We start from the raw sequence: 20,876 nt of genomic DNA, 5'->3' as shown, positions 1-20,876 counted from the left end.
CCTTGCCTTGTCGATGGTGGGCAGAGGAAAGGAAGTGGGAGGGAAAGAAAGCTGACTTTTGTTTAAAAATGAAATTTAATTTTAAAAAATGAAAGGTTTGGATCCAGTGGTCTTGAAGGTGCTCCAGACTCTAAATACTATAATCACGGTCTTCGAGAATGAAGGATAAACATCCTCGTCACTATAATCACCCATAAGACTGGCAAAGAAGGCTGGGGCCGGGTTCTGGAGGGCATTGGATGCTGGTCTGAACAGTTTGGACTTTGCTCCTACAGTCAGGGAGGTTTTTGAATAGAAGAGAGATGAGTCGGGGGAGAGGATGCTGAGATTTGAAGGGAAAGACCTTTGAACCAGTGTTCCCCCCACCAGCCCCCACCGCCAGCCTTGCCTCTTTCCTCCTCCCATCCCCACAGCTGCTGAGCAGGAGGAGCTGACCCTGGCCCAGCTGTTTCTCCTTAACAGTCTCCTTCTCCCTCCTCCAAGCTCCAGCTCCTGCCTGGCCCGGCCAAGTAACGTGATCTTGCTTTTGGCTGGTGAACACACTAAGTCTGCTCAGAGCAGGAGCTGCTGAGGCTGGAGGCTCAGCAGCCCGGGCCTGGACGGCAGGGGCCACAGCTCCCCACAAGCCCAGTCGTCCAACCTGGCCTGGTCCAGCCCACCCCAACCCTGCCCATGCAGCCGGAGTGAGCCCTCCCCCCCAGCCATGGGGCCTGGAGTGAACCCCCCCGCAGAGCCCCTGGGGGGGACAGCCAGGATGCCCCCCTCTAGAGCCCTCCTTGGCCTGCTCTGCCTCCTTCCTGCCCTGGCCCTGCTGGTCACCCTGAAGGACATAGCTGACCCCAAATCAAAGGAGACTCAGGTGAGAACCCAGGCTCCACTGCCTCGCTTTCTCCCCGGCTGTCCCGTCTCTCTGTCTCTGATCTCTGGATGTCTCTGTGTTCTGTCTAGCCTGGCAGCCTGGCAGCCGGGCTGTTTGTCCAGTCCAGGCTCTGTTTATTCAGATGAAATAATCCTTGTATAGAAATGCTTGGCCCAGTCTTGTGCCTTCTCTTCCCCGCCCCCCCCCCATTCTCGCCTCTGCCTCTGTCCTGTTCTTGGGTCCATCCTGGCTCTGTCCATCCATCTGCCTTGCCTCGATGAGGGAGGGTGGGGGCTGCTGATTCTAGGGGAGAACAACGTCCCCAGACTCCCTGGGGACCAACCCAGGGCCGCCTCCTCTGACTCTGTTCTCTTTAAGGAAGATGTCAGCTTGCCCGGTCCCCTCGGCCTCAGTGGTTCCCAGGCCCCCCTAGAACGCTCATTGCCCCCCAAAACCCGCACAAAACGCTATACCATCACCCCATCCCGACTTCACTGGGACCACTTCAATCTCACCTACAAGTACGGACTGAGAGGCGGGAAGGTGGGGCGGGAGAAGGGATGGGGCAGGAAAGAGGGGCCCCCTGATCCCTTTCTCCCTACGCACCCAGGATCTTATCCTATCCCCGAAACCTCATCAATCGGAGTGAGACCCGGAGGGGTCTGGTTGCCGCCTTCCGAATGTGGAGCAATGTGTCCCCGTTCACCTTCAGGGAGGTCGCCCCAGACCTGCCCAGTGATCTGAAGATAGGTGAGCATCTGGGACCAGGTGTGCCAGGGTCTGTCTGAGGTGATGGGCATGCTCCTATAGGCGCCAACATCCCCATCTCTTTCTCCCGGGGTAGAGAAGAGAGAGTACTGGGTGTGGAGTCAGCAAGACCTGGGTTTGAATCTTGCCTCGCTTATTAGCTGGAGGGTGGGGGCTGGACTTCCTCTCTCTTTCTGTGCCTCAGTTTCCCCATCTCTAAAATGGGGATAATAAGGCTTGTATCATTATTATTGTGAGGCTCTGGTGAGACCATGCCTGCAAAAGAGCTTTACAAACCCTTTAATTAACTATAGAAGTTTCCACTACCGTTCTGGTGATGATGCTCTCCTCCGTCTCTCATCTTTCTGTCAATAGTGTTCAGCTAGAAAGGATGCTGGCACAAGTGGCCATTTGTCCTCCCATAGTTCTTGCATATTTAACTCAGATTGTTGCACCTGGGGAACAACATGATTCCTTTTGGAAACCGAGAAGTGGGATGTTATTATCAATGACTGTAATTTAAAGACCCCAGGGTCTCCGGAACAGCAGAGTCCTAGGCAAGGTATCCTCCCTCTGAGGAAACTGAGGCCCCATAGAGTGGGCTGGGGTAGAGAGGGGGCAGATCTCCTCCCCCCAGGGACCTTGGCTGGACCCCTGCTCCTCAGGTTTCTATCCCATCAACCACACGGACTGCCTGAACTCACTGGTGCATAGATGCTTTGATGGGACCACGGGGGAGTTGGCCCATGCCTTCTTCCCCCCCAATGGGGAGATCCACTTTGATGACAGCGAATACTGGATTGTGGGTGAGACCCGCTTTAGCTGGAAGAAAGGTAAGGGGAGAAGCCCCTCTTTGTCCCCCCTTCCATTTGTCTCTCCAGTCCCTGAACCCCTGATCCTTCCTCCCTCCCTCTATCTCCCATTATCCATCCCTCCCTCTATCTCCCATTATCCATCCCTCCCTCCTTCCTCCCTCCCTCCCTCCATCTCCCATTATCCATCCCTCCCTCCTTCCTCCCTCCCTCCCTCCATCTCCCATTATCCATCCCTCCCTCCTTCCTTCCTCCCTCTATCATCTCCCATTATCCATCCCTCCTTCCTTCCTTCCTCTCTCTATCATCTCCCATTATCCATCCCTCCCTCCTTCTTCCCTCCCTCCATCTCCCATTATCCATCCCTCCACTCCTGGGCCCCTTCCCCGCCCCCAGCCTCCCAGCTAGGCTCACATTCCTAGGAGCCGATGTCACCCACTCAGTTACTGGGAACCCACCATCAGCTTCCCTGTGGTCAGCCCAGAATCAGCAGGACTGGGAGAGAACCAAAGTTCTGCCTTCTTAGGCGGCTCCCCGCCTCCCAGTCCTGCCCCTGCCCCCAGCCATGGCTGGCTCTATGTCACCTCATCACCACAGATTTCTCTGAACTGGGACCAAGCTCAGTGAAAACTGTCCACAGACCCCCTTTTCTCTGGACCTGGGGCCAAGATCCTGGGGGAGTCTTAGAGCAAAGGGTTGGGGGATGGGGAGACTGGGGTCTTGGAGTCAGGAGCAGGGACCTGATGATCTGGGGTAGCTGAAGACCACAGACTCAGAACCAACAGGTGTGCAGGTCAGAGTTATATAAAACATACATGTAAATGTGTACACAGATTAATTACACGTACAGGACAGACATGAACAGAGCACAGTCAGGATACCCGTGTATAGATCAGACACAGAAGACACATGCATCCAGGTCGGATAGACCATAGAAGGGGGATATTGATGGAAGGAAAGGTTAGGATTTGCTGCAGGAGAGGGGACTCCTGGGAGCCAGGTAGAGAGGGATAAAGCCAGCACCTCTGCCCTAGAGGATTCAAAAGAGAAAAGGATCCCAGGGGCTGTTGTGGGGAAGAGGGGCCGAGCACCCGCCAAATACCAGACCAGAGGTGTTCCTCATCTTCAAGGGGAAGTGGGCAGGACAAGGGTGAGGGGAGGTGGAAACTGGGAAAGAATGAGGAAGATAGTCCCATGGAGTCCTAACCTGGAGTCTATGAAGTTTTGTCAAAAAAACATTCCAATATCTATATTTGAATACAATTGGTTTCCTTTGTAGTTCTAGATATTTCATTTTATGCATTTAAAAAATATTACCTTAAAAAGGAAAGGGGTTTCTATAGGCTTCACTGCCAAAGGGGTTCATGACATAAACGGGAGAAACCCAAGAGGGATGGAAATATCATGCTACTTTGTTCTTTCATTATTCCTTCCTCCCACTCATTCATTCATCCATCTCCTTCTTGCCTTCCGCTCATTCATCTGTCCATCCATCCATCCTTCCATTTAATTACCCACTCATCCATCCATCTGTTCATCCAGTCAACCAGATAATTACCTATCTGTCCCTTTTTTCAGCCACTCATCCAATCATTCACCCAACCATCTGTTCCATTAGTCAGGCAGACATTCATATTTTTGTTCATCTATGCATCTATCCATTTCTTCATCCATCCATCTATTCATCTGGTCAGACAGACATTCACCAGCTGTCCATCTATCCATCCATCCATTCATTCGTCCATCCAGTCATCTGATTAGGTAGACATTCACCAGCTGTCCATCTACTGATCCTATCTTTTCATGTCTGTTCAATCTATTCAGGCAGACATTCACCTAGCAGTCCACCCACCCACCCATCCACCTACCTATCCATCCATCCATCCACTCATCCACTCATCCACCCACCCATCCATCCATCCATCCATCCATCCATCCATCCACCCACCCACCCACCCACCCATCCACCCACCCATCCACCCACCCACCCATCCATCCACCCATCCACCCATCCACCCATCCACCCACCCACCCACCCACCCATCCATCCACCCACCCATCCATCCATCCACCCATCCACCCACTCACCCACCCATCCATCCACCCATCCACCCACTCACCCATCCATCCATCCACCCATCCATCCATCCTCCCTCCCTACATCCAGTTAACATTAAATATTTATTAAATGCTGAGTCCTAGACATTGGGGGTAACACAAAGCTTAGCTAAGTCATAGTCCCTATCCTCAAAGAGCTTATAGTCAGCTAAGTAAGTGAGCCTCAGAGACAGTTGTTCTCAATAAAGGGCAGGTTTCAAGAAAGGCCTATTAAGCCCCTACAGCATCCTCAGCACTGGGGATCCTCATTACTGGGGATACAAGTTAAAAAGCTACAGTTCCTTCCTTCCAGGAGCTTATGTCTATTGGACCCAAGATAAACAGCAACAGCAAAACCTGTGGCATCTCATATTGAGGACAGAGACATCTAGGTGAAGGAGGTTGGGGGAAGATTAGGATAATTTCATGCAGAGATTTTTCTTGTTTGTTTTTGCAAAGCAATGGGGTTAAGTGACTTGTCCAGAGTCACACAGCTAAGTAAGTATCTAGTGTCTGAGGCTGGATTTGAACTCTGGGGCTGGTGCTCTGTCCACTGTGCCACCTGGCTGCTCCCAGGTTAAGAATCCTTGGATCAAATCCAACTCCCTCATTTTATAGAGGAGGAAGTTGAGACCAGAGAAAAATGACTGGTCCAAGGTCACACAGCAGAACCAGGAATCTTATTTCAAATGGAGGGATTTTCCCACTCCTCTGGCTTTGAAGGATGAGTTGGTAGAGGTAGGGAGGACATTCCAGGCCAGGTGAACGATATAAGCAAAGGTGTGGAGGTGGGGAAGCACATGATTCCAGAGATTAGAAACCTGGCCTAGATTGAAGGTAGAATGTATGAGAAAGAGAGGAAGCCTCAGGCTAGGAAGTTGGGGCTTTAATGAGCTGCACTGAGGTGCTAGGGAGCCACGGAATGCTTGGAGGCGATCAAGGGTAAGCATAAAATGACCAGGGTGGTTTCTGCTCGGGTGGGATGATGGGCGAGTTCAGGGAGGTTCTCTTTGGTCTGGTGACCCTGGGCCCTGAGAATCTCTCTCCGGCACCAGGGCTAGAATAAGATCCTCAAGCTTCTGGGGGGTTCTTGCCCCCCGTCCTGTGCCATTCCCAGGCGTCTGGCTCACCGACCTGGTCCACATTGCCGCCCATGAGATTGGCCACGCCCTTGGCCTCATGCACTCCCTGAATCCTAATGCCCTGATGCACATCAATGCCACGCTGACCGGGAAGAAGACCATCTCACAGGACGAGATGTGGGGCATCCACCGGCTCTACGGTGAGTCCACGGCCAGCAAGGTACCTTTGTCCGAGTCTGTCCTCTAGGTCTTCGTTTGCTTCTGCGTCAAGAGGGGAGGGTGATCCCCTTGACCCTGAAGGTCCGGATCATCGGGGCAGCGATAGCGTGCATGGCTGCATGCTTTATGTCTCTCTCTCTCTCTAGCTCTGCCTCTCCTGGACATCTGGCCCTTTGGGGCCCAGATGCTCCCCTTCAGAGAGGCTGGTCCCACCATGGCCTCTGGGGGCTCCCCTCCTCCAGATCAGAAAGATCCTGTTAGCTCACAATACTACACCTAAGTGCCTTTAGCCCAGAGCTCTAAGCGGCCTGGGTGTGCCTGGCCCTTTGGCTTCTGGACTCGGTCCTCAGACCTTCCTGGTCACCCTGGGGCCACTTCTGAGTGTCCACTTTGTTTGCTCGGGCCCCGGCTTCCCAGTTGTGTCCCCAGAAGTGGTTGTGGGCTCAGCCTCATCCCCACTCATCACTCGGTGATCCCAGCAAGTTTTCTCCCTGTCCCTCACACGACACTCATTTCCCATCTCCACTCCTTTGCACTGGCCGGTCCCCGGACTGGAATGCCCCCTTCTCACCTTGCAACCTCAGGGTCCTCTCTTTAGGCTGCATCTCCCGGCTCATTTTCTGCACAAGTTCCTTCGGACCGTTGGGGCCCTCCTCTTCCACACGGCCCATATTTAACTGTACACGCTTACCTCGTCTCCCCCATTAACACGTAAACCCTGGGGGTGGGGCCTGTTTCATTCTTTGCCCAAAGCACAGTTCCTAGTAGGTGATTAATAATCTAATTGATCATTTGATTTCTGACTTGGCTTCCAAAGCCCCAGATGGCATTTGGTCCTTGCCCGCTGAGTCCCAGCTGTGCCTGGCCCCGTTTCTAACTTCTTTAGACCCAGCCCGACGGCCCCCATCTTGCGTGGCCGTGTTGTGTGGTCTCTATTCTGCAACGCCCCCTAATCTGTATAGCCTCAGTCCTACATGGTCCCGTTCCACGTGGCCTCTGCCCTATGTGGCCTGTTCTGCAATGCCCCCAATCCATGGGGTCCCCCATTTTGCATGGCCCTTGGTTACTCTCCCCACTCTCTGCTGCTCCCCTGAGGGGGCTGCTCTCCTTTCACCCAGGCTGCCAGGACAGGCTGTCCTTGTGTCCAGCCTGGGCCCGAAGGGGTTTCTGCGACACCCGCCAGAAGTTCATGAAGAAGCTCTGTCCACACAGCTGTGACTTCTGCTATGGTAATGGGTTGAGCAGAGGTTTGGGGTCTAACGGGGGGTCTTTTCTCAGACGGAGGGGCCCCCAGAGTGGCGGGGGACAGAGAGGTTGGAGGGGGGAGGAGCTGCAGCAGGTTCCTGGATACTATGAAAAAGGCATTAGCGCTGAAGTCAGGGGCCCTGGGTTCAAACCCTGCCTTAGACACATACAATCTTGTGCTACCTTTCCCTGGGCCTCAGTTTCTTTAACTGTAAAATGAGGAAATTATTGGTTTAGATAGACTGGGAAGCTGTGACCAGCTCTTGAGCCAAGATCCTTGGGGCGCTGCGGGCCCTCTCGCCTCTCAGCGGTTGGTTTATCATAATGGAAGAGACAGAGGGAGGAAGAAGAGGGAAAAGAGGAAAGAGAAAAGCCAATGAGGGGGAAGGGAAGAGGAAGGAAACGACCTTTGCTGAAGCACCTACATTATGCTGAGCACCTAACAAATCTCTCATTCGATCCTCAACATTGGGAGATATTTTTTATTATACTAATTTTACAATTTAAGGAAACTGAGGTGGGCAGCAGTTAAAAGAGCAGCCCAGTGTCACCCAGGTCCTTAAGGGTCTGAAGTCATTTCTGAACCTGCTTCTTCCCGACTCCATACCAGGGGCACTCTATCTGTATCTAGGGGACGCACTATGGCGGGTGGTAGGGCCTCATCTCCTGGCTTGGCTTCTGCCACATCTGCCCCTTTCCACCCTCCCCCGGAGCTCAGGGGTCGCTGACTATTCTCGGCCGCCCCAACCAGCTGTGGCGTGGGACTGCGGGGGCTCTGGCTAACTCTGGTGCCAATCCATACCAGGTCTCCCTGGTATCTCGCAACCCAACTTCCCAGAGTGCAAGAGATCCTTGTTCTGGCTCAGGGGAGAAGCTCTGGGTGGGTGAGGAAGGGGCCTGGTGGGACAAGTGTGCCAGCTGTGTCTCTTGTCCTCCTTGGGCAGAGTTCCCCTTCCCCACTGTGGCAGCCACCCCCCCACCCCCCAGGACCAAAACCAAGCTGGTGGCTGAAGGCAGAAACGTTACCTTCCGCTGCGGCCAGAAGATTGTTCACAAGAAAGGCAAAGTCTAGTGAGTGGTCTTGGGACAACCTGGGTGGGACTGTGCCGGCCTGTGGTCAAGGTGGGTCTGATTCAGAATGCTGCTAGGAAGAGCAAGGTCCTGGGTTTGAGTCCTGACCTGGTGGGGTGGGATCTTGGCCAAATAAATCCCTTCCCCTTTGAGGCCTCCCATTTCTCCTATAGAATTGGGATGAGCAGGGGCAACTGGGTGGTGTGGTGGATGGAGCACTGGCCCTGGAGTCGGGAGGATCTGAGTTCAAATGTGCCCCGAGATACTTAATTACCTAGCCATGTGACCTTGGGCAAGTACATTGCTTTGCAAAAAAAAAAAGCCAAGAGGACTTCATCCACCTACCTGTGCCCCCCCACAAGGAGGACGTGATCAATGTTAAATGATTTCCTGAACCCAAAGCATCTTTCCAGGGGGGCTTCTGACTTCTGTCTCCTGATAAAATGTAAGGAGTGGTTCAAGGAATCTGATTGGCCGGGGCCTCCTGTGGGGCTGGACTTCACGCCCAGAGCAGGGCCGAATCACAAAGCGATTCTGGGGCCGAGGGGGGTGCCTGTGGTCATCCGCAGTTTGTTTTTCACCCAGGCCAGACGTAGCTGGGGTAAATGGGCTGATGGTATCTAGAGTGTGCTTGGGGGGGGGGGGGCTGTCCCCGAGCCCCACTTTTGGGGAAATTGGGCCCCCTTGCAATGACAACTCTCCTCTTCCCCAAGCTGGTACAAGGACCAGGAGCTCTTGGAGTACTCGTACCCAGGGTACCTGGCCCTGAACGAGGGCCACATGAGCATCATCGTCAATGCCATCAATGAAGGCACCTACACGTGCGTGGTCAGGAAGAGAGATCGAATCCTCACCACCTATTCCTGGCGCATCCGGGTGAATTACTGACAACCGTGGCACAAGGAGGAGGCTAGGGGCTGGGCCCACCCCGTCTCACCCTAAAGGGACCCAAGTGCCCTGGAAGAAGTCTTTGGGAGGGGGCGAGGCTGAGGGGTTGGAATCCAGCTGATAAAGCATTTTCCCTGTGTCCAGTTTCCTGCCTCCCGTTTGTGAGGCTGAGACCCCAGGTGGCCCTGAGGCTGTAGGAAGTGAGGGAGGGTCAAGGGAGGGTCCAGGCAGACCCCAGGCTGAAAGGCAAAGCTCTAGGATGCAGTGGCTCATTAGCCTGAATCCAATCCCCACCCACCCAAGGACACACCAGCCTGACTGGAGTGGGGAGGGTCCACAGGGCCACCCTGAACACAAGCGTGCTATTGCCTCAAGCCCTCCCCCAACTTTGCTTACAAGACAAGCTGGGCCTTGCCCCAGCAAGGGGAGGATGGACTTGCCAGGGGAAAACCTCCAAGCCCCTCCCCTTAGCACCATCAGCAAGGGCAGCAGATACAATGCCACGTGGCAGGCGCTGTGGGTGGGGGGACACTACCAAGGCCCTCCCGAGACTCCCAGTGCATTCCTGGGGAGCACTGGCAGACATTCTCCTCATAGCAGAGGCCTTAAATAGGCTTTGCCAAAAACATCTGGCTTTTATCATCAAAACTCCAGGATTCCTGGGGTTTTCTGAATCTCCCCTCCGAGGCTGGCCTCAAGTCAGGGTCTGAGGCAGGGTGGAGGACAGTGTCTGGGGAAGGATTGGGGAAGCCCATAGCACATGTCTGAACAGCGCTGAGGAGCCCCCAGACCACCCAAACAGGGTCACCATCACCCAACAGCCTCTCCATAGGTCTCTGCTGTTCTGGCTCAACTGCTTCCCCCTGGGGGAAGGGGAGGATGTCAGGAGCGAGGGTCTGTGTCTTCGAGGCCACCCCATCTGGTCCATACCCGTGACAGGGACGACAGGGCTGGTGTTTTCCTCCAAGAATATTTTACTATATTTTAAAATTTATGACAATCTCAATATACAAAAACTTCACTGTGGCTAAGTTTGCATGAATGTCCAACTTTGTACAGATTCTGCAGCCGAGGCTGCTCTGCCTGGCTTCCAGGGGTGGGTCGAGTTGTTCACTTAGAAAATCGAGGCTTGAGAGAGTATAAAACGTGAGGATTCCTGCTGCTGGCGAGGTGGGGCTACGGACGGGGCCACACGGAAACGAACACTCAGCTGGTGAGGGGGCCCCAACAGGGATCACACACACTTTTGGGCATTTAAAAACCACCAGCTTTGGTTCCAAATCAAAGCCATCATCTAAATGGGTCTGGGCAGCCCAAGGACCCCGGCTTTCCTGCAGCATGGGAAATGCTGCTTATTTGTGGGTGTCACAGTGAAGAACAGAGACCCCAAGGTGAGCGTCCACAAAAACGGTTCCTTGGCATTGGTCATCATCTGCCCCACTGCCAGACAGAGCCCCAGCCGGGCCCCTGCCAGGCAGATGGGGGTCAGGGAGCCCAAGGAAATGCCAGCTCGACAAGGAGAGCTAGACTTTGGATTCTACAAATTTACAAGCTCAAGTTAAGACAAAATGTAAAAAAAAAATCAAATGGAGAACAAAACACACAAGTTCCCAGAATGAGGCTCCCCGCTCTTCTGGGCGTCCCCATCCTCTCAGCCCTCCTTGGCTGCATGTGTTCCCATGGCGGGTGGTGGGAAGAGGCAGGCCCCGCCCCTCCACCCCCACGTGTCCACACCCGCACACAGCCTCGGTCAGGCCGTGGCTCAGCCAGGGTTTCCTTTGCTCTGTGGCCTGGTGTGGAGTTTAAAACTTGAGGCTGAAGCCCGGGCCAGCCGCAGACGCTCCCTGATTGGTGGTGGTGAGATGGAAGCCGGTGTCTTTGAGGTCATCATCCCCCTGGGAAAAGCCAAGAAGCTGGGTGAGCGACGCCGCAGAGACAGAGGCCAGCGGCAACTCCGCTGGCCCACGAGTCGCCGGGCCAAGGGAGTCCGAGCGGGGAAAGAGCCCTTGCGAGGGCTTGTCCGGCTCTTGGCGCTGACCACTTACCAGCTGGCTGTAACCAAGTCCTCCTTCGGGAGGGCGGGGGCTGGTGCCACGCTTAACCCTCTGCTGCTCACTCTTAGCCGGCCACGTGGGAAACATGGAAGGGTCGATGGGAAGGGGGGTTTCCCGGAAGTACTCGTGCTTCAGGCCGTCTTCGGCATTGATCCTCCGGCCAGGATAATAGGTCAAGAACCTGGAGATGAAGATGAACAGATGTGGCTAAAGGACAGTGGGTAGATGGGGACTAAATCTTAGGTCTCTGAACCATGTTAAGGATTTAAAGCTATCTCTAAGATGCTGGGGAGGGAAGCAATTTTATCCCCTAAGCTTCTACCAGCTAGGGACAGCTAGTCAAGTGGTCAGTGCCAGGGCTCCCAAGGCAGGACCACCGGAACACACTGGACACGAAGGAGATGCCCACTGACCAGGGAACAGCCCCATAATGAAAGGGTAGCACTGCGGCCAAGAAAGAGCTCTGAGAAGCATCACCTTAAAGACACCAAGAATCCTGGATGGCCAGGCCCCGGCTTGTTGGGCACAAGGCCTTCCTCCAGTCTGTCACCACGGAGGTGGAGGACTGAGGGGCAGGACACCAGATCCCTGCCTATCCCCACTGCCAAGTTGGCTGGTTTGGGTGAACTGTCCTTTTGAGAAGGAGCAGTTTTACCAAAGATAGGAGGGGGTGGCTAGGTGGCACAGTAGAAAGAACACTGCCTGGAGTCAGGAGGACCTTAATAATTACCCTAGCTGAGTGATCTTGGGCAAGCCTTAAAAAAAAAAAAAAAAAAAAAAAAAAAAAAGACATGAGGCTGAAAGGTAGCAGGCCCTAGAGGACGGAGCGGGGTGGGGGTGGGGCGTTCTGAGTCAGAAGAGTTCGCTCAACCCCAATTCCAGGCACCACCACTATTGTCCCCCTGCCATTCCAAAGGTTCCCGAAGGATAAAGCTCCTTTAAATTGGTGCTCAGTGGGGTTGGGCTCCTGGTGAGGGCCCACTTACTTGTTCATGAGGTCGAAGCCCTGGTCAGAAAGAAGGGCCCCAAATCTTTTCCGCAAGTTATTATAGGGATATTCTGTAAAAGTCATCTTCTTCACTGCTGGAAGGTCACTGTAACCGGGCCAGATCTTCTCACTGGGAGTCCCCAGGTCCTGCCAAGACAAGGATTTCTCCACGATCCCTCCTCTCCCCAGGCTATGAAGGCAGAGATTATCAGCCACAAGGCGCAAAAGCTGTAGCATGGGCCAGATGTCCAGTATAGCTCTGACTTCTGGGCCACCATCTTGTCTGATCGCCCAAATGGGCCAGGCTGGCTCGGTGCTCAAACAAGGCTTTCCACCTGCTTCCTGGGATGGAGACCTCACACCCCTGAATTTGGCCAGTCTCTTCATTTGTAAAATGGGGGGGGGTTCCAACCTCACAGGAGGTTTGTAAGAAGCAGAGAGCCAAAAATGGGTGTTCTCAACACCCCTGGGGCCTGCCTATGCACGGTTAGTCTGGCAGGAACAAGATAGTCCTCACATGCACTTGGAAAGGGACCCCAGATTCTAGCTCAGGCCGCCCCTCCTGCCTAATGAAGATGACTGTCCAGAAGCTGTGAGCATGAACACTGCCAGTCACTTCCACTGCCACTTCCCCACCCAAAGAGGAAAGTTGTAGGAGTCGTTAGACTCCTATCAATGCATTACCTTAAACACTTTGTTGATCTGATCAATCTCAGATTTCCCTGGAAACAGAGGCTTCTGAGTTAACAGTTCCCCGAATATACAGCCCACTGACCACATGTCGATCGCAGTGGAATACTCCTGAAAATTCAAGCAGAGAAGTCAACAAGGAGGAAAACTGAGGAGGATCCAAGAAAGCTAAAAAGGACGAGGAAGGGGAGAGGACAGGCCCACAACCAGTGGGGGCTTCACGCTGAATGATTATGCAGAAACTAAAGGGCATGACAACATCTCCCAGATAGTGTGGGGCAGCTACCTTTGCTCCTAATAACAGCTCTGGGGCCCGGTACCACAGCGTCACAACCACTGGTGTGTAAGCCTTTAAGGGAGAGCCGTATTCTCTGGCCAGTCCAAAATCGCCAACCTGAAGGCACAAGAGAGAACAACCTGGGACCGACCCTTCCTTAGGAGCATCTTGCCCATGTCTCCAGTAGCATCATTACCCCACCACTAATTGTGGCCTAGAGAGAGAGAGAGAGAGAGAGAGAGAGACAGACAGAGAGAGAGAGAGAGAGAGACAGAGAGAGAGAGACAGAGAGACAGAGACCCTGCCTCATGTTCACTAGGGCAGTGGGGATGAAGAAGGCATCCGAGCAAAACAAACAAAAACAAGGTCAGAAACAGAACTTTACAGATGCTTGTGGCCTTGCCAGAGACTTCAGACACTAATCTCCCTGGTCCCAGGACTAATTTTACACAACAGGAACGCTTCTGTTAATCACGACAGCTAGCAGGTACATAGTGCTTTAATGGAGGCAAAGCCCTTTACCAATATGACTTCACTGGACCCTCACAAGTCTCCTGGGGGGGGGGGGGTCTCAGGTGCTGGGATCATTCCTCCCATTTTACAAATGAAGACACTGAGGGAAGTTAGGCAATAAGTCATAACTGAACCCAGGTCTTCCTAACTCCAGTTTAGTGCTCTCCGCCCATTCCAGGGCCTGGACACAGGGGAAGAGGCAGCTCCAGCTCTTGGAGGACACTGCCCGGGGAAGGGGGAGGGGGAGTGATTGGTGAGTCTCTCCAAACCCACCCTGGTTCTAAATCCACGCCCTCCCAACCCCTAAATTTCCTACTTTTAAAATGCCTGCATGACTGAGGAGCAGGTTGGAGGTCTTCAGGTCCCGGTGAAGGATCCAGTTGTCATGAAGATGCTTCACCCCCCGTAGGAGCTGGATCATCAGCGTCTTCACTTCACCTGGAGCAGGGGCAGAGAAGCACCAGCCACTAGGTCACTGGGTGTGGCCAGGCCTCCTCCAGGACCCAAGGATGCTCTCAAGCTTCTTGTCATCATCAAGAAGTCATAACTCAACAAGACCCTCCCTCCCCTCTCTGACCCGCTTGTCTATGAGGGCACAGCATCCAAGTCAGGGATTTGAGGAGCAAGGGATGCCAGCAAGGGTAGCTGGATAATGGCAAGGGCCCAGGTGCTCAGGATAGGGTAGAAAGAGGTACCTGGTAGGAAGGGCTGCTTCATGGTCTCCATGAGGCTCTTGAGGTCGTGCTCTACATAATTCATCACAATGTAGATCTTGTCCATGTTGCTGCCTACCACAATTTCCTTGAAAACAAATCCCAAGGAATTAAATGGGAAACAGGGAAGGGAAGAGACATCTGTGTAAACCCCAAGGATTCTTATGAGCTTTTCCGGAGGCATGACAGAAGCTGAGAATCCAAGTCCATGGAGTCCAACTCTCTCATTTGACAGAAGAGGAAAGTGCATTTGAGAGAGGGTGAGGGACTTGGCAAAGGTCCACTAAGTGACCTCATTAATTCACAATCTGGGATCATTCTGAAGGGACAGGCTGAAGTTAACTTTTGCATCTGCTCAAGTATAAACAGCATCAATAATTACCTTTACTTAGGGGATGGGCTGGCAGTTATCATGGATACTCATTTCATATGCAAATCACAAATTATAATGCCTGGTTGTCAAGCCCAGTCAGATCCTGCTGTAGCCTCCCTGGGTTCCCTCAACATAACTAGAGGTTCTGGAGGAGAACAAGGCTCCTTTAGGAGATCCTAGGCCTAATCAATCAACAAGTATGTACAAGCACTTCCTGGGCTGACTGGGGACAGTACTTTGCAGAATTTCAAAAGCTAAGTAAAATGTTGAAAAAGAGGAGTTTTTAATTTTTCATTTTAGAAAATCAATACAGGGGCAGCTAGGTGGTGCAGTGGATAGAGCACCAGCCCTGGAGTCAGGAGTTCAAATCCGGTCACAGACACTTAATAAGTACCTAGCTATGTGATCTTGGATAAGTCACTTAACACCCCCTGCCTTGCCAACCCCGCTTCCCCCCCAAAAAAATCAATATAGACTGATTATCCCCAGCACTCAGTGGTTTTTTCTGAGGCAGTTTGATTTCCTCCATATTATCTCTCTAGAGCCTGTAACATGGGAATGATCAGGGCAATCTGACTCCGCTGAGACCATCATTCAGCTTGGATGAAAGGTGTGACTGTAAGCCACCTAATGCCAAAGCAAAGATGAGGAGACTAGAGAAGCATCAGGGGGCTCCTCAACTTTTCTTGCATTTGCTTTAAAATATGGAAGAAAATGAAGGTGTAAACAAAGAGAACCACTAAATGGTCCTTTACATGACATTTCGGTCTTAAGGGATGAGTGCATTTTACAATTTCCAGACCACATCCCCAGCGAGTTCTGACTCCGGGCCCTGTCCCCAGTGGGGTTGGGGTGTGTGTGAGTGGAGGGGAGGAGTGGGCTGGGGGAGGCAGAAGGACAGAGGCTTACCCGGACAGTGACAATATTTGGGTGCTGAGCTTTCAGGATGGTATTGATTTCTCTGAGGGAGGTAATTGGGAAACCTTCTTTCTCCTTTTCCATTTTCAATCGTTTCAAAGCCACAATTTCATCTGTAAAGAAAACATTAAACATTTTAAAGGTAGGAACTAAAAAGTCATCCCTAAAATCCTGGATAAACAAACTGCCTGCTGTGGTGGGACGGCATCTTTTCCTAGGAGCAGCAGCTAGGACATTTGCCACAAGGCTGGACTTGAATTTGGACCCCGGGCTCAGCTCCTTCTGTCTCTGCCACTCTACTTTCCTGAGCCTTAGCTTCTGCCCTGTCCAATGGGGATGTTAGGGAGAGCAGTACACCAACACTGAGAGTTTAGGGACTCACATGAGACTGTCTAGAAAGCACATAAGTATTGGACAAATATTGTTATCTTTAGAGAATTTTTTCTTAAATTTGGAAGAGCAAAGTTTCCAATGCAGAAAATGAAGAAAGCATAAAGGTCTGTTCTCTGTAAAGTAAGGTTTCTCCACCTTCCCTTCCTGTCCCTTAATTTTCTCTGTTTAAAGGGTTCTTCTCCCCACAACACTGAGGAAGGGCAGAGTCCTCATGTAGGCAGTTCCTGACCTTACCCCAGCTGTCCATCTCCTGGGTGCAGGCCATGAAACTGGCTATTTTACAAACATGCCGAAGTGCTCAGAAGCAGCAGTTAGGCCAGCCCCCTGGGGGAACCCACTCCATTCTGATGATTGCTATATGTGGCTCAGGGCCTTATCATGCACCTCCCCTTAGACTCTTTTCATTTAAGATGTAGACATCTCCATACACCTCAAAGCATTATGTAAACAAAATGGTTCCCAAATTACCTTACCTTAAAAAAAAACTTGAACTTAATATAAATGAGTATTTTGACATATACAGAATAGAAACCAGAGGATAATTCATGAGAGTACACAGCTCTCTACAAAGTCCAGTGAAACTTCTTTTAGAGAACTGTCTGTGTTGGGAAGTCTGCTTTTCTCTTTTGTGCATTTTATAGCAGGCCCTCTTTTATCCTTTTATTTTTTTCAAACAACCTTGTCTTTATTTTCTATTTTTTCAATTTCTCCTTAATGCCATATACTTAAACTTGTCCTTGTCTTTTTTTTTTGCAAGGCAATGGGGTTAAGTGGCTTGCCCAAGGCCACACAGCTAGGTAATTATTAAGTGTCTGAGACTGGATTTGAACCCAGGTACTCCTGACTCCAGGGCCAGTGCTCTATCCACTGTAAGACCTAGCCACCCCGTCCTTGTTGTCTTGAGAAGGAATTTGTTTCCTCCTTTGTCTTTCCTTACTCTTGGCCTGGGTCTGAGAGGCCTAGGACTGACTAACTGAATGGTGGGCCCTGAAATGGGAGATGAAGCTCCTGGCAGAAGCATGCAGGCATCTTGCCGTCCCAAATGCTAAGAATTCAGGACTGAGACCCCCTCAAACAGCCAGGCACAGAACACACATATTGCCGTCGATCTAAACAGTGAGGTCAGGGATTGGCTTCTGGATCCTAGAGGGAAGGAAGCAGCCTGGCCTATGGAGCAGATGGTGCTTTACGGACAAGCCCCCCACCCCCGAAGAAGATGGACCCAGGTGAGGAATTCTATTTTGCATAGGAGGGAACCTGGCCTAGGAAAGGAAGCAGCTTGCCAAATGCTCCAAGCTGGAGAGGGGCAGGCAGGCCTGGACTGTGGTCTCCTGACCCCCAGCCCATCACTTCCGACATGGGTAAAAGTACAATTTTTCATCTGAACCCTGTCCCTGAAGGGTCAACCAGCAAACCTACTCAAGTCTCTCCAACTTGCTGCCCCCAGTGCTGAGGTTTTAACTCCTCTCTGCAGGGAGCACCACAAACTATGCATGATGAAGGGCCCAGAAATGGGAGATCTGGAAACAATGTCTGGGGCAGGAGGCAAACCCAGCCCCGTCTCTACATGTAAATCTCCCTAAGAACCACACCTGATGGACTCAGATTGAAAAGTCCACCAATCATGCTTGTTTTTGCTGATGAGATGGAAACAGACTTGCTTCACTGGAGCAAAACTAATGACCAAAGTGTCCAACTGGGTCAGAACCAAGACTCCAAGATGCCCTCAGCAAAAAAAAAAAAATTGCTTTTTAAAATGAAATCTGCTCATGAGCAGTCTGTGGTGACACCTGCTGGTCAGGCTCTTTCTGATTGGCTGTCTACTACTGTGGGATACCGGGAGCACTTGTGGGTTTAGACATGACCGTCGATGAGCAGTGCACTGGGTGAGGGCCTCGATCAATCCATTAATTGACTGGTTCACTGAGAACAGTGTGGACGTGGAATAATGGGAGGAGAAACCAAGGCAAAAGAAGCACACGCATGTGTGTATGTGTGGGTGAGAATTGTGTTGTACATCTGGGGCAATAAACATGGGAATAATTAGTAAGGAAAGAAAAAGGCCTTTGCTCAGTAGAGATGGGAAGACAATGAAGCATAAAAGAAGGATGTTCTCAGGAAGGTCTAACCTGGGCACTTTCAGAAGCAAAGCAGACAAAATGATCTGGTCTTTGCTTCCAAGGTGACCCTCTGTCTGTTCCATCCTCCACGCTAGGGGTGGCGTCATACGACTCCCATAACCTTTCACCCATAGGTCCCCCCTTCCCTGGGCTTCAGTTTCCTTGTCTAGAATACTGGGGAGGGAAGAGGTTAGACTCGACTCAATGTCCCAAGGTCCCTTCCAACCTCAGCAGCTCAGCTGGGCAGTGCCCCCTTCACTGTGCACTGACCGGTCTTTTTGTCCTTTGCTCTGTACACCACACCATATGTACCTTCCTCGATCCTATTCAGACACTGGAATTCTTCCACACTCCGACAGCCCTGGGGAGAGAAGGAGAAGGGGATGAGTGTGGCATTCTCCCTGATGGTGTGGTCACTCCGCAGTTATCTGATGAGCACCCTCTGGGGGCTCAGGAAGGAGCTCCTGTGCACCCCTGCAGAGGCTCCTGCTGCAGAGAAGATTCTACTTCACCCCAGGACTCTCTGGGATTCAGATCCCAGCTCTCTTCTAGGTAAAGGATGAGGGCCTGGCAGGACATGGGGAGGGGTTTCCATATCCCCTCAGTGTGTCCAGTCCATCCTGGGCTGAGAATTGACCATACTAATTCCAAGGACAGCCCTTTCCTTCTCCCAATGACCCTAAGTACTCTATAGCAATATGATGAGTGCTCATGAGGACCCAAGGAAAACAAAGCTACCTGAAGGGTCAATCTCAGGTCCTGCCAGCCAAGGAATAGACAGCGTGACAGCACAAAGCCAAGAGCTTCAGGGCACCAGGGTAGGGACATGGAGGACAACCACATGTCTCCATCCTGTCCCTCTTCTCTTTGGTCAGGGGACAGCAGCCCTGGAGCACCAGGCCTAATTGTACCCTGTTCTCTGGATGCTCTGTTCTGAGAGAAGGGTCAGTAAGTTATAATCCACAGGTAAAAAGGGATGCTGGTGCCAAGAACACACCTCACCAGGTTCTGGCAAAGTGAAAAAGTCCTGGCCCTTTCATGACCCATGGAGACTGAGGATTCTGGGAAAGCAGCTGGCAGAGCAGTAGGTGAGGAGGTGGAAGAAGGAAGGAAAAGTGAGAGGAACATGGAGGGCCACAGGACCAGGCAGGAGAAGGGAGGAGGCCCCCACGGAGAAGCCCACCAATGCACATGGCTGACCTGGAGGGCAGGGAGGTATTTGGGAAGCTCCTGCTTCAGCTCGATAGGGGACAAAGCTGGAGAGTCAGGGACATAATCGCCTTCCGTCATGGCATTGGACTGTGGTGTACCCTCTCCCACTTCTTCTTCACCTTCTTCGCTCTCTCCTGAATCTCGATCAAACCTTGACTCTGTAACTTTAAAAGTTAGAATCAAATCGAGAACAAGGTCATTGCCAAGCATCAGAGCTAAGCATACAGTCACAAGAAGGAAAGAAAAGGTCCAATAAAGAGTAGGGGGCAGAGAGGAGAGGGCCTCTGCCCAGAGAAGGGTGTCAAGAAACAGTATGGTGACACTAACTACTTTATGGTTGATGCTGTTTCAAGAGCAAATAACATCTGAGTCTGCAGATCCACAGGAACCTTGAATTCTGTTCCCCCCCACCCATATACACAAAGAAGGCCTATCTAATCCATTGCTTATCAGCAATTCAGCCCTGCTGACAGCCCTCCCTGGTTCCACAGGAGTAGAAGCCCACAGTAGTGGGGAGTGGCCCCATGGGTGAGAACCAACTCCTGTGACAGTCTGGCAAGAGAGGACCAGCCTGCATCCTGTCCTGTATCTCCCCCCACTCCCCACCGGCCTGGCTCTCCTCCCTGAGCCTTTGTCACATGGGGCCTATGTCATCTCCTCTGGTAAGCATCCATAAGGGTAGGGCCATTGCAAGTCTCTATAGCACAGCCTAGTGCATGGGAGGAGGAGTAAAAATCAAGCCTGATAGCTCAAAGTTTGTGGAGCAGTTGACAAGCACTGGTCCTCACAGCCACCCAAGTAGACAGGGAAATACAGCAGCTATTGTCCCCACTATATGGATGAAGGAACAGACTCAGACCAAGGGATTGCTGACTCCTCGCTCAGCTGTCCTTTCCACTATCCCAGGCTCCTGCCTCAAAGGGCTCCCTAATACCCATTTGTCATCTGGATGACACTGTAAGACCAATCTAAGAACCTTTTTAGTTTCCAAAACAGAGGTTTTGGGAAAAAACCACCACCACCATCCTGGTTCTCACTGCAATGGGCAGGGCACAAGGACTAGTGAGACTTACTTTCTTTAGGACGTGGCCAAAACTCCCACTTAGGGACAGAGTCTAATAAAAAGCCCACACCTTCCTGAGCTAACAGAGACACAACAGAAAAAACAGACCCGATATTTCTCAGGAAAGAGTTTCTCACCAACTAAGATATGGTTTCCGTTCTCTCGCTCTTCCTCTTCACTCATTTCTTCTTCACTCACTTCTTCTGCAAATCAAAACAAAGCCAGGCTGCTCAGACAGCCGGAGGAAAGACTGACCCTAACTATGGCCTCTTCACCCTGAACTAGAACCAGGCAGGCCTGGCATTAGGCAGTCAATCGACAAGAATGTATCAAGTGCCTCTTAAGTGCCAGGGTACACTGGAGATGAAAGGATAAAAACGCCAACAGCCTGTGACCTCGAGGAACTGAGGTTGTAGTGGGAGAGACAACATGGACAAATGCAGGGAGGAAGGGAAGCTCCTCCAGTTAGGAGATCAAGGAGAGTTTCCTGTAGAATAGAGGTCTTAACCTGGGGTCTGTGGAGAGACTTCAGGGAGTCTGCG

General features: G+C 51.9%; 2 protein-coding genes across 9 annotated transcripts in view; one reads left to right on the top strand and one right to left on the bottom strand.

The window, feature by feature from the left end:
- The first annotated feature begins 565 nt into the window (after positions 1-565).
- Positions 566-10,047, top strand: MMP23B (matrix metallopeptidase 23B). Its single transcript, XM_074218727.1, has 8 exons — positions 566-859; positions 1,238-1,380; positions 1,470-1,609; positions 2,272-2,439; positions 5,633-5,797; positions 6,935-7,045; positions 8,006-8,132; positions 8,846-10,047. Exons 1-8 carry the CDS (start codon positions 704-706, stop codon positions 9,018-9,020), a joined length of 1,185 nt encoding a protein of 394 aa, XP_074074828.1. The 5' UTR covers positions 566-703; the 3' UTR covers positions 9,021-10,047.
- LOC141509295 (cyclin-dependent kinase 11B) overlaps positions 9,975-20,876 on the bottom strand; it is a 36,323-nt gene continuing 25,421 nt past the window's right edge. For 6 of the 8 annotated variants that reach the window (XM_074218718.1, XM_074218720.1, XM_074218721.1 and 3 more), the window contains 11 exons: positions 20,472-20,537; positions 19,260-19,435; positions 18,330-18,420; positions 15,538-15,659; positions 14,238-14,343; positions 13,859-13,980; positions 13,039-13,146; positions 12,747-12,863; positions 12,061-12,209; positions 11,066-11,255; positions 9,975-10,915 (listed from right to left, as the gene is read on the bottom strand). In XM_074218718.1, the coding sequence (XP_074074819.1) occupies positions 10,823-10,915; positions 11,066-11,255; positions 12,061-12,209; positions 12,747-12,863; positions 13,039-13,146; positions 13,859-13,980; positions 14,238-14,343; positions 15,538-15,659; positions 18,330-18,420; positions 19,260-19,435; positions 20,472-20,537 (1,340 nt within the window). In that variant the 3' untranslated portion in view covers positions 9,975-10,822. The remainder of the gene's footprint in view (positions 10,916-11,065; positions 11,256-12,060; positions 12,210-12,746; positions 12,864-13,038; positions 13,147-13,858; positions 13,981-14,237; positions 14,344-15,537; positions 15,660-18,329; positions 18,421-19,259; positions 19,436-20,471; positions 20,538-20,876) is intronic. The other 2 variants (XM_074218719.1, XM_074218725.1) reach the window with 1 other exon arrangement.

This window comes from Macrotis lagotis, chromosome 1, assembly GCF_037893015.1.
Source record: "Macrotis lagotis isolate mMagLag1 chromosome 1, bilby.v1.9.chrom.fasta, whole genome shotgun sequence".
In the NCBI taxonomy this organism is placed as follows: Eukaryota; Metazoa; Chordata; class Mammalia; order Peramelemorphia; family Peramelidae; genus Macrotis; species Macrotis lagotis.
This window is presented reverse-complemented; position numbering and strand designations above follow the sequence as displayed.

Coding starts and splice junctions, on each gene's coding strand:
- MMP23B (XM_074218727.1), top strand. CDS start 704: ATGGGGCCTGGAGTGAACCCCCCCGCAGAGCCCCTGGGGGGGACAGCC. Junction 1,381..1,469: donor CACTTCAATCTCACCTACAA/GTACGGACTGAG, acceptor CTACGCACCCAG/GATCTTATCCTATCCCCGAA. Junction 2,440..5,632: donor CCGCTTTAGCTGGAAGAAAG/GTAAGGGGAGAA, acceptor TGCCATTCCCAG/GCGTCTGGCTCACCGACCTG.